Source organism: Saccopteryx leptura, chromosome 1, assembly GCF_036850995.1.
Source record: "Saccopteryx leptura isolate mSacLep1 chromosome 1, mSacLep1_pri_phased_curated, whole genome shotgun sequence".
Lineage (NCBI taxonomy): Eukaryota > Metazoa > Chordata > Mammalia > Chiroptera > Emballonuridae > Saccopteryx > Saccopteryx leptura.
In genome coordinates this window covers 354,907,636-354,919,878 of record NC_089503.1, presented here as the reverse complement: position 1 = coordinate 354,919,878, position 12,243 = coordinate 354,907,636, and the positions used below count along the sequence as shown (strand labels likewise).

The 12,243-nt window shown below is 37.5% G+C and overlaps 1 protein-coding gene across 1 annotated transcript in view; it reads right to left on the bottom strand.

Moving 5' to 3' along the window:
- The window catches only part of LMBRD1 (LMBR1 domain containing 1), a 125,353-nt gene that overhangs the window by 98,637 nt on the left and 14,473 nt on the right, over positions 1-12,243 (bottom strand). Inside the window, exon 3 of the mRNA XM_066359100.1 lies at positions 5,031-5,091. Within this exon, the coding sequence (XP_066215197.1) occupies positions 5,031-5,091 (61 nt within the window). The remainder of the gene's footprint in view (positions 1-5,030; positions 5,092-12,243) is intronic.

The following is a 12,243-nucleotide window of genomic DNA, read 5'->3' as shown; positions in this document are numbered from 1 at the left end:
ACTCTTGAGGACACAACTTTTTAATATTCTGTGTAAAGTGTTCATAGAGCATACTTGTAAGAAGTACTTGTGCAATTTCAGTTGTTACACTAGTCACTTTGTTTTCAAAGAACACCAATTTTACTTGAAAAAAGAACGGACAGATGAGCAATGGTTAGCCAGACTTGAATATATTAGGCAGGCTTCCTAAAAAATGAGTAAAGTGAGCCTATCACTTCAAAGGAAATAAATGAGAATATTTTTTTTGCCAATGATATGATCTGAGCTTTCAAGAGAAAATTAGAATTTCTGGAAAACTTGAATCCACCACCTTGAGCCTTACATCTCTCAAATATATAAACCTTTTTTTAAATAAGAACTGTGGGGATATTAATGAAATGCAAGGGTAAATCAGAATTTCTCTGGATGTAATCTTGCATGAGTATTGTTTAAAAGGTCCTCAAGATGATTTCTGAAGCTGCCCTGGGGGTTCAGAACTGCCAAGTATTCCCACGGGTAACATCCCCAGAACTATTTATTAAAACGAAGCTTATTTAATGACAAGCAGCTCCAGCTTAGAAAATGATATCACTTTGGACTATGCCTTTCACTAATAAGGTAATCTCTAACATCTCTAAATACCATGTTTTTTATCTTTAAAATGATGAAAATACCTCCCAAAAATGACATTCATAAAAATCAAATAAAATGTTCAATATGAAAGTCTTGCATAGTACCTGGCAAGGTTAGATAATGAAAATGTGTTAATATATTGGAAATGATTAAATGAACTATAGAATCTCACAGAAGGGATAAATTAAAATCGTGTTTTGGATTATTTGAATTCTGTGTCGTCCTCCGGATCCAGGAGAAAACATCTAACAGGTAGTTAGATGATGACTAACATTTCTAGAGAAATAGCTGAGCTTGAGGATGTTTAACTATCATAGAAGCCATATAATTCTTTCAGGCTCCTAGCTGTAGGTCACCACCTGAGTCAAAATCAAAGGCCTGTTAGCCTTAGCTAAAATAAATATAATTGACTTTATGACAACCATTAATATTCATCTAATTAAATCTTCCTGCTTTGATTCTATGGTCATCAAGGAATCTTCTATTCATAATTTGGCTTTTCATGCAGATTTCCTCCCTAGAGCAGTGTCTCAACTATCCTATCCCATCGTAGTTATATTTCCAGCTACAACCCAAGTTCTACACAGAATCAAACCCAAATCCCTAAATCACCTACTGTTTACAATGATTAACTTAGTTCCCATGTGTTTAAAATGATACTAGGGGTACACTATCCTTGGGAGGATTGAGAAAAACACTAAAATCATTTCCTATAGGCTTAATTCTCTCCATGAAACCAACTGAAAAGGGTGCATCAATTAACATTCCAGTTTAGAAGTCTTTGTAACCTTGGTTATAATAAATTAATCCAATAGCCTCTATGTTCAATTATAAGATAGGCTTTATGAACCTGAACTGCACAAAGATAAAAGTTGGCTTATCTTGTCACGTGTTCTATAGCATAAATACAACTTTTAATGTCACACAGGAGACAGATCCTCTCCAAAATTGTTTTTGAAAACCCAATTTATATCATTCCAATATATTTGTACTGAAAAGGCAACATTTCATTTAACAGCACCATTTCAAAAGTTTTAACTTAATAGGTCAAATTTAAATTTTATAATATAAATTAATGTATTCTTCATAGATATAAATTCTATCTTAAAATACTATAAAAACATTTCTAAAATCCACACAAAACAGACAGAATTTTATGGGACCTATAGATCAAGAGAAAAGGCAAAGGTTAGAGCTAACGCAGCTAAATTAAAATCCAATACAACTCTTTAAAAATTATTCTATCAATAGAAACTTTGGCAGATGATTTTTTAGTTTCCAATTTAGTTTCCTACTGAAATTTTATTCAGCATCTTAATTTAGTATTTAAAAAAAAAAGGCATCCCTCTCTTAACTCAGCACTTAAACATTTTTTTAAAAGCTTGAGTCTTATGTTTATTCAAAGAAAAATTTTTGGAAACCTTTAGGTGGTTATTATAAAGTTTTATAATCCAACATTAGGGAAGGAACAGAAAGAAAGAGAGGGAGAGAAGGAGTAATCAACTATAATCCCCTGGATTACTGGCTCTATTATAGTACAGTGGCACCTTGAGATACGAGTTTAATTTGTTCTGTAACCAAGCTCGTAAGTCAGTCAACTCGTATATCAAACAAATTTCTCCCATTTAAAATAACTGAAATAGATTTAATCTGTTCCAGTCCTGTGAAACATCCTCAAACCATCCTAAATTATGAAAAAAGACATGGTTTTAATTAAGAAACACACATGTATACTTTATCAATGCATAACAAAATAAATGAAATAAAAGAAAAAAGTGTTATTTAGTACTGTATTCTTACCTTGGAGACTGATGAGTGCAGCTAATGGAAGTGAATGGTGGAGGAGGAGGGAGGAAGGGATGCAGGCACTGCTGACACGTAAACTAAAACTGCACTTTCTTAACACTAAATGAAAATTAAAACTGCATCTTCGTTACTTTAAACAAAACTAAAACCGCACTTTCTTTACTTAAAATGAAACCACAAACACTTAATAAAGTGCATTTTTTTTACAATTAACTTTAAACTTAACCTAAGCTTAACATTACGTATTTTTCATTCAATCATCACCTGTTTTTGCCTTTTTGGCTGCACTTTCAGCACTTTCACTTGTACAACTTTTGAATAAAAATCTATCCAAAGAGGTTTGCTTTTGCCTGCCTTTTTTTAAAATGTTATGGAAATGTGACAAACAAGTGTCATTAAAAAGTGCTGAAGCATGACCAGTTGAAACTTTTTCTGGGTTTCTTTTCAATGAAACTTGAAAGCTTTTCCCACATTGCCAGCATGCCTTTAATTTCACTTGTAGAAATCACTTCCTCCGACTCTGCCTCCTCCTCACTACTAATCTCTTGAAGAAGCTCCATATGTTGCATCATCTGTAGCTCCTTCAACTCCTCAGTTGAGAGTTCCTCCTCATGTTCTTCAACAAGCTCGTTTACATCACCGTCATCTACTTCCAGACCCATCGACTTTCCGAGGGACAAAATCTCCTCCAATGCTTCTACCTCGGTCTCAGTCTCTGGTTCAAATCCTTCGAAGTCCCTGTCTGCAACAACATCAGGCTATAACTTTTTCCATGCTGTGTTCAAGGTTCTTCATGTAACCTCTTGTCATGCCAAGTCAATAATGCGTAAACATATCACGATGTTGTAGTGATCTTTCCAAAACTCTTAAAGGGTTAGATTTATATTCTCAGTCACCTCAAAGCAGCGGCGGAAAAAGTGCTTTGTGTAAAGCTTTTAAAAGTTGGAAATGACCTGCTGATCCACAGGTTGCAAGACTGAAGTCGTGTTGGGTGGGAAGTAGAGGGCTTTCATGAATTTGAACTCATCGAGAATGTCATCTTCAAGACCAGGTGGGTGGACTGAAGCATTTTCAAGGATTAGTAATGCTTTTATCAGGAGTTTATTTTCTTGAAGATATTTCTTCACTGCAGAACCAAAGACAAGATTTACCCATTCAATAAAAAACTGCCGCACAACCCATGCCCTAAAATTGGTGCGCCACATAACCTGCAGCTTTTCTTTCAGAATCTTGTGAGTCTTAAAGGCTCCAGGATTTTCAGAATGATACACTAGCAGTGGCTTTACTTGACAGTCACCACTAGCATTTGCACACAATGCAAGGGTCAGACCACCTTCATGGGTTTATGGCCTGGCAGCGTCTCTGTGGTGATGAAAGTCCCCCAGGGCATTTTTTTCCAAAACAATCCTGTTTCGTCACAGTTGAACACTTGTTGGGGGATGTAGCCTTCCTTTGCAATAAGCGCAATAAAACGTGCGATGTACTCCTCAGCTGCCTTAACGTCAGCACTTGCAGCTTCACCATGCCTCACCACTGAGTGGATGCCAGATCTCTTCTTGAAATTTTCAAACCAGCCATGACTTGCCTTAAACATATCTTCTGCTGCCTCTTTTGAAGTTGATGGTTCTTTCTTCTTCAAGTCGCCGTAAATAATACAAATAATACGTGCCTTTTCACACTGTACCTCCTGCCAGCTCTTTCTCTTTCACCCACACCAGCAGAAGCTTCTCTATTTCTTCATGGATATTTGTCCTTAAATGGGACAAAATTGTAGTTCCTTTCACTGGATTTGAGTCTTTGATGGCATCCTTTTGTTTAAGGATGGTACAAATTGTAGATGTTTTGTGGTCAGACAGCCTTGCCAGTTCAATCACTCATACACCACGCTGTTTTTGTATTATTTCTTGCTTTACTTCTATCAACATCATTCTCTTCTTCTTCTCACCACTGTCCTTTACACTCACTTTCTTCGGCCTCATGATAGCACACAAAAAAAGTTAGTAAAAAATGCAAAAATGATGCAAGAATGAGTACAGCGCACAAGATTCGACTTGATTTTGTGGGTAACACGTGAGAAAGAACGAGATGCTGGTCCTGTGCTGCTGATACTGGACCCGTGCGCCAACGCTCCAACTAGCGGCAGCTTCCTGAATCATGACTCATGTCTCGGAATTTCACTCGGATCTCGAACAAAAATACGGACCGATTCACAGCTCGTATCTTAAAAAATTCTTATGTTTGTCTACTCGTATCTCAAGGTACCACTGTAGAGTTGTTACAAATTCCCCAAAGAACACTCTACTAGTATCAATATTTTCAAAAATTCCTAGGAAGCTGAGAAGAGTACAAGTGGGAAACTGGTAATAGAAACAGAAGAGGAGACCTGAGATTTCAGGTAATTTGGACCTCCACAAAAAAATGTTACAAGTGAACCTACATAAGCAAAAGTAGGTAAAAGAAGTCTCAGAAATCATGAGGATGAATGCTTATTACTCAGTCCTGGTGTCAAACAGTAATCTCAAATGTGATACCAAAATTAAAAGTTTACATATAGCTTTATTCTACATGTTGGTTAGCTGCCTAGACAGAAAATGAAACTAAAAAGTACTTACTATAGTAACCATATAATACAGTGTCCTCAATCTGTCTGCTGACATTAGCATTAGCCCAGTCCTAGGACAAAAAGGAAAAATAGAAATATTAATAAAACATGTATTTAATAATTATAATTAAGTTTTAATATGACTGAAAATCTCTTATAAATGTATCAACTCTAACAGCTACGGTCTGTGCCTTCAAGAAGAGATAGACAAATGCTGAGAGAAGATAACACAGTTCTGGGGAAATACATATAAACAGGAGCCGCCTAACTCATACTGAAGATCAGGGGTGGTGTACCAAAATAACTCTAAACCGAGACCTGAAGAAACAGAAGTCATTCTCAGGGGGAAAAAAAAACCAAACAAGAAAAAACGGAATACACATGGAGAGTTTGAAAAAAACAAACAAAGAAAAACTAAACAGCTTCAGCAGCGCTTTGGGAAGGTAGGAGAAAGCTGGGAGAGTGCTGGGAAGGACAATGGCTTGAAGGACCAGTGAGTCATGCTAAGTATTTTGGACTTTGTCCTAAGGGCATGGGAAAACAGTGATGAATTTTTATGCCAAGTGACAAATATGATTTGTATTTTAGAAAATACTGTATATACTTAAGCATAATACATTTTTTTAAAAGTACCTAAAAGAATAGTCAATCTAAGCTCCTTTAAATTCATTCCACAGAAGTGTTCTTTAAATTAGTAATTTAAATTTAATAATTCGACTAAGAAAATTCATTCAAATTACCCTGACCAGGCGGTGGCACAGTGGATAGAGTGTTGGCCTACCTGGGACACAGAGGACCCAGGTCTGAAACCTCAGGCTCTTGGCTTGAATGTGGGCTCATGCAGCAAGGGCTTACCAGCTTGAGCAGGGGGTTACTGGCTTGAGTGTGGGATCATAGACATGACCCCATTGTCGCTGGCTTGAGCCCAAGGTCACTGGGCTTGAGCAAGCAGTCACTAGCTCAGCTGGAGCCCACCCAGTTCCAGCACATATGAGAAAGCAATCAGTGAACAACTAAGGGGCCACATGAAGAATTATGCTTCTCTCTCTCCCTTCCTATCTGTCTGTCCCTATCTGTCTCTCTCTTTCTCTCTCTCTCTCTCTCACTAAAAGAAAAAAATCATTCAAATTAACCTTCTCAAATTAAAAAATCTGTACTTTAATGAATTAGAATTGAGATATAATGGCAAGTCTTTTGTTGAAGATCCTAAATTTTATGCATGTGAAAAATTAAACCTGACCACTGCTATTTAGTGAGGCTCAAATTAGAATCAATTAGTAATCATTATTTTTCTATGTACTTTAAGAAGTCAAGTCAATATAAATCTCTCACTACAAGGACTCTTAAAGAAAGGTATCCACATTTAATTCTCCTAAAAGCATTTAGTTTTCTTTTCTCCTATTTTTCTTTTTAACCTATGAACACCTCTAACAAAGAACATCTATGAATTTCTTACTGATAAACATCTAAAAGAAGAAAAATGTAGAAAATAAAAATTTAGCACCACAAATGCAAAACCTTAACACATAATACACAATAAAAAATAGTATTTTTCCAATACTGTTAAGACTATAAGAAAACTTAAGAATAGGCTAATAAAAAATTTATGTTAACTATCAACTATACACTATTAAAAAGATCTAAATCAATGGAAAATCACATGTTCTCATATGAAAAGACTGTAAATACCAAATCCCTCCTGATTAATTCATAAAACTATATATTGCTAACCAAAATACAAATTACTAGAGGTTTTTATGACATGCTGATTCTCAAAGTCATCTGAAAAAACACAGACGAGATAGGAATATTTTCTTTTAATAAGACCAACAGTAAAGAATTTACCCAATTACTAGACTTGATTAAGAAAACATGAACATCAGCAGCTAAGAGTTGATGTTTCTCACCCTCTCTCCCCTTCCTGTTTCTTTCTAAAAAAGGAAAGAAAAAAAATTTATTATTATAGTAACCTTTCACTTTCCTAAGTGGCAAAATTTAAAACATTAATAATATCCAGCAGTGTGGAGGAAAAGCCATCTCCAACAGAGTAACAGTAAGAAAGATAGTTGATAATTTGGACATTCTTTGTTGGAATCTATCCTAAAAAGATTCACATAAATCAGGACAGCTATAAGTACATAGATATGGTTTAAGACAAGCAGTACTAACCAATGAATGACCTCAAGATCTCTTACTGGGTTGCCAGGCAACAAGCTAGCTCAAATGGAGTATCCTTTCCCACACAGTAGGAGGAGCTGCACCCAATCTCAATTACAGGGTACACTCAAGGGACCAAGAGTTTCTAGGTGTTCAGCAACTGGAATATCCTAGAATCCCATGAACAACTGGTATCTAAGTCCACACTCCTTGGAACCCAAGTCCACAGTACTTATCTACAGTAGGAAGGTTACTCTTCTGCTTGCCCAGTAAGAAGAGTGGGTAGACATAACCTCTGCTGAGACACCTGCACTTTGAGAAAGCTCACCTCTTTACAGAATGTCAAGTACATAAGCACTTGTGTGCTTGCCACTCCTTAATCCCCATAAATTCCAGCCTACACCAAGTAATGTTTATTGATTTTTCACCATGAACCTTATACACAACATTCAGCATTGCGTTGTTTAAAATATTAAAAAACAAAACTAAAGACAATCTATATACATGGGGAGAAACAGTAAAATGTATTACTACACATTCATAACATGGAATATCAAATAGACATTAAAAACAAGGAAATCTATATAAACTAGCCTATATGGACATCCATGAAGTAATTTTGAGTGGGTGGAAACATAACAAATTGCACTGAAAGAAACACCCACATATATACAGAAAAATGGAAAGGCTCACCACACAGGAATGGAAAAGCACTGAGGATAATTCTTTGCAATGATCAGATTTTTTTCATTGATGATTCAAGTATCTAAATGAAATATGCACATAAGCAAAGCCTCAGTTCCTAACAATTGTGTTTCTTTAGTGACTGTTTACACACCAAAACAGACGTTTTAAAAGATTTCTGAAATTTTAATATTTTTGAAACACAATAATTATATCTATCCTTATGCAAACTCCCTACCAATTTCCAAGACAACCCCATTTAGAATCTTTTAAAAGTTAAACTTTGAAATTGAATAAGATCCCAACATCAGGAAACAATTTTAATGTAGAGATTGAAGGTAAATTAAAGCCCAAGATACACTGAAATTTAGTATCTTTTACCCTGTAATGTTCTTTTGTTTAACCAAATCTTGTGCCAATAAGAGTATTACTGTTACTATTTTAAAGCTAAAAATATGTGTAAAACATACAACATCACTCAAGAACTATTAGTGTATTTGGCTTTTATACACTGTGTTGCCTCCAAGGTATCTGATGTACTGTCAAAAGAGCTTAGTTTATGAAACCTTCCTTCTGCTACGTCTTGAGAACCACTGTGTCCTTGATAGAGTTTATAAACTACCGACTCCCCGGAGTAGAGACCAGAAAGAACTTCAGAGGAATTTAAGACCCAAAGCAATGTGAGGCAATCAAGAATACTGAATTAAAACATTAAAGAAGTACATTTTGAAAGAAAAGGGTATAAATTCCATATAAAAAAGATATAATGGGTCACATATATAAAATTTCCTTTCCTATTCTTCAGGTGACATTTTGAAACACTTTACCCAACCCAAAACTACATTTGACTTTATTCAATTTTACCTGAAAACCTCAACCTTAGACCAGTGTTCTCACTTAGGAGTGATTTTGTCCCCCAGTGGAACATTTGACAATGTCTGGAGCAATGGTGGGATTCAGCCAGTTCACACCGGTTCAGCAGAACTGATATCTAACTCTTTGTTGAGTTCAACGAACTGGTTGTTAAATGGCACTTGTAATCAGGGTTCTCTCTAAGGTGGGCGCCTGGGCAGCCACCCAATGTGGAAATCACAAATTTACATTCCTTACTCTTTTATTAACGTTCATCTAAGTGCCTGTAGTAATGTTCATTCTATCCATACGTGAAAAAAATTTGACAGAACTATGCTTGTTATATTTATTTATTCATTTCATAAAACTCATTATACCTTTGATAAAATACTACATTTTAATTCCTTCACATTGTTACTTCAGTAGGAAATGAGGACACCCATCAAGAAGCAATATGGAGGTCCTGGCTGGTTGGCTCAGTGGTAGAGCATCAGCCCAGCCTATGGATGTCCCAGGTTCGATTCCCGGTCAGGGCACACAGGAGAAGTGCCCATCTGCTTTTCCACCCTTCCCCCTCTCCTTCCTCTCTCTCTCTTTCTCTTCTCCTCCTCTCCTATAGCCATAGCTCGATTACAGCAAGTTGGCCCTGGGCGCTGAGGATGTTTCCATGGCCTCCATCTCAGGTGCTAAAAAATGGCTACAGTTGCAATGAAGCAAGGGTCCCAATGGACAGAACATCACCCCCTGGTGGGCTTTTCAGGTAGATCCTGGTTGGGGTGCATATAGGAGTCTGCCTTCACCTCCCCTCCTTTCACTGAACAAAAAAAAAATTTTTTTTTTTTAAAAAGAAGCAATATGAAAGTATCTCAACAGTTTTATTGTTTTTGGTCAGGTATTATTTAATATTTTCTCATTAATATTTTAAAACTTTCGTATAACATAATCTAGTTTTGTGTACCTCTTTTATTGTTCTTATTTAAGTATTAAATGCATCAAATAATAAACTACCTTTCAGTACATCGTTTTTATACTTAAAACAGTCATTAGGGCAGAGAACCGGTTGTTAAATTACTTGAATCCTGCCCGGGTCTGGAGACGTCGGATTGGGGAGTGGTCAGTATGCTACCGGCATGTAGTGAGTAGACGCAAGATCTACTAAACATGTACAATGCACAGCAGCACCCCACAACAAACACTTATGCAGCACAAAACGTCAATGGTTGAAAAACACGGACTTAGAGGTCTCTAAAATTTGAAGCCAAAAAAAGAGAGAGCTCACTCAACTTACTACCAAATCTAACACTGAGATTCCATCTACATTCAAATGTTAGCTCTTCTTTCGTTAGATGCCCATACTATCTATAGTCAATCCTTTCACTGTGAGACACCCCCACCCTTTAGCCTTCTCAAGGACACTGCGCCTACAATAATAACCTCTCTTCTCTCTCAAAATTTCTCTAATTCTGCTGAATGCTAAAAAGTACTCAAATTCTAGGAATTTCCATTAAACATCAAAGAGATCCATACTCAACCACCACAAATAAAAACACTCCCTACTCCCCTAAAGAACAAACTGCATGGAAAGATGGCAGTATTCCCTGTCACTGCTTCCTCACCTCCCTGTCCACATTTAACCTTCTCCAATCTGACAACCCCACTGCCTCACTGAAATTAACTCTTCACGCTCTTTTGTTACCATTGACCAAAGCCAACAGTATCTGTTCTAACTCTCTCGTCTTCACTTCTCAACATAATTCGAAAAAGCTATCGTTCTCGCTCCCTGAAACACATACTTCTCCCGACTGTCTTAAGTCTCCCTCTTCTGTTTTTCTTCCTAACTCTAACATTGCAGCCTTTCCCGCTCAGCAGGCCTCCACATAATGGAGCACTCTGACCCACAGTCCAATGCTTTCTGACTACTCAGTCTCTCCAATAACTGGTCCATAGCTACAAAAACATTGAGATACTGATGACTTCCAAATACTTCACTCTAACCCTAAACTCCCTGAAGCTTCAACTCCCTACTTGACATTTTCATTTGAATATATATAACAAGAACTTTGCCGGTGACTTACCCCAAACACAACTCTTTTATACATCCCCTCACCTGCCCCTGTGCTCCCTCCGCTTTCATTCCTCCAGGTTCCCCATTCCTTTGCGGTGTGCAAACACCAGGCATCAGTGCTTCAGTTCTGCTCTTCCTTCCCTCTCGGTATCTAATCCATATGCAAATCCAAGCAGTCCTAGCTCCAAAACATACACCAATTTTAATCATTTTTCTCTACTAGCACCACTCAAATCCAATTCACCTTTATTGGTATCTTACCTTCTTTAACTTCACATTGCAGTTACAAGAAAACCTAAAACATGACTGTGGGGCAGATAAAATGTATTATGTTCACTTTGTTGAGAATGGCGCTGCCCACGTGAGGCCGTCGCCCAGGTGATATTAATGTGTGTCGAGAATCCTTGTAGCCTGGGGCTTGGTTTTGGGATTGAGCCTTTCCCACCCTTTTTGATGTGGGGTGGTGCAATCCAATCATGCCTCAGAGAAGTGACTTTGTATTAGAGACTTCCCTGTTTTGTATATTGGATTAGAGGTTGTGAAGCTATAATATAAAATGGGAGCAGAACAGAGTTTGTGCTCTTGGTTCCTGGGATGATTAGCATGAGAGAGCAGAGCAGAGAGCAGAAGGAGGCCACGTGGAGTAGGCCAGGAGAAGCAGCCAAGATGGCGGAGTGAGGAGTGAGATGCCAGTTTGTACAGAGTTTGTATCTGGGATAAGGAAGGAGATGGGGAACTGAGGAGAATAAGGCTGGTGAGCTAGAAACCTTTGATTCTAGGAAACTCGGATAAGTCAGTGGCTTTGTGAGCACTGAATGTGAGTGGGTTTTGGAGCCCAGTGTGTGTTTTTACTTGCCTGCCAGGTGCAAGCTAGAATTAAAGAAAATGGCCTATCAGTTTTTGGCTCCATTGTTTCTTTACCGACTGTCCGAATCCAATGCGAACCTGCATGGGCTGGGCTGCTGTGATAGTGGGCGTGGCCCTGGCTTCTGGCTTTACAATGACTTAAAAATCATAAAGTCTGGTCCCAACTTTCTCAACGGTGCTCAGCCAGTACCAAACCACAACCCCCAATACGACACTTCAGCCAAATAGGTCAAACTCATCCCTGCCAAAGGGCTCTCCTCTGCCAAGCCTTTCTCCCTAAAGGGACTCCCTCTGGCTCTTCACCTGACTGGCTTCTCCTCGTTCAGGTTTCAAGTACCTCAGCAATCTGGCCTCCCAATCCTCCTATCTAAATTACCCACAACTAATTACACTCTCACATCAACCTGCTATATTTCCTCATAGAATTTATCACTATGAAGTTACTTATTTGGTTGTTTGTTTATGGTTGGTCTGGTTTTACAGAAAAGTAAGCTGCATAAGAGCAGCAGCCTTGTTTGTTTTAATCATTAATCTCTAGCATTCACATTTATCAGGTACATATTATGTGCTTAATAAATATTAAGTGAATGAATACATG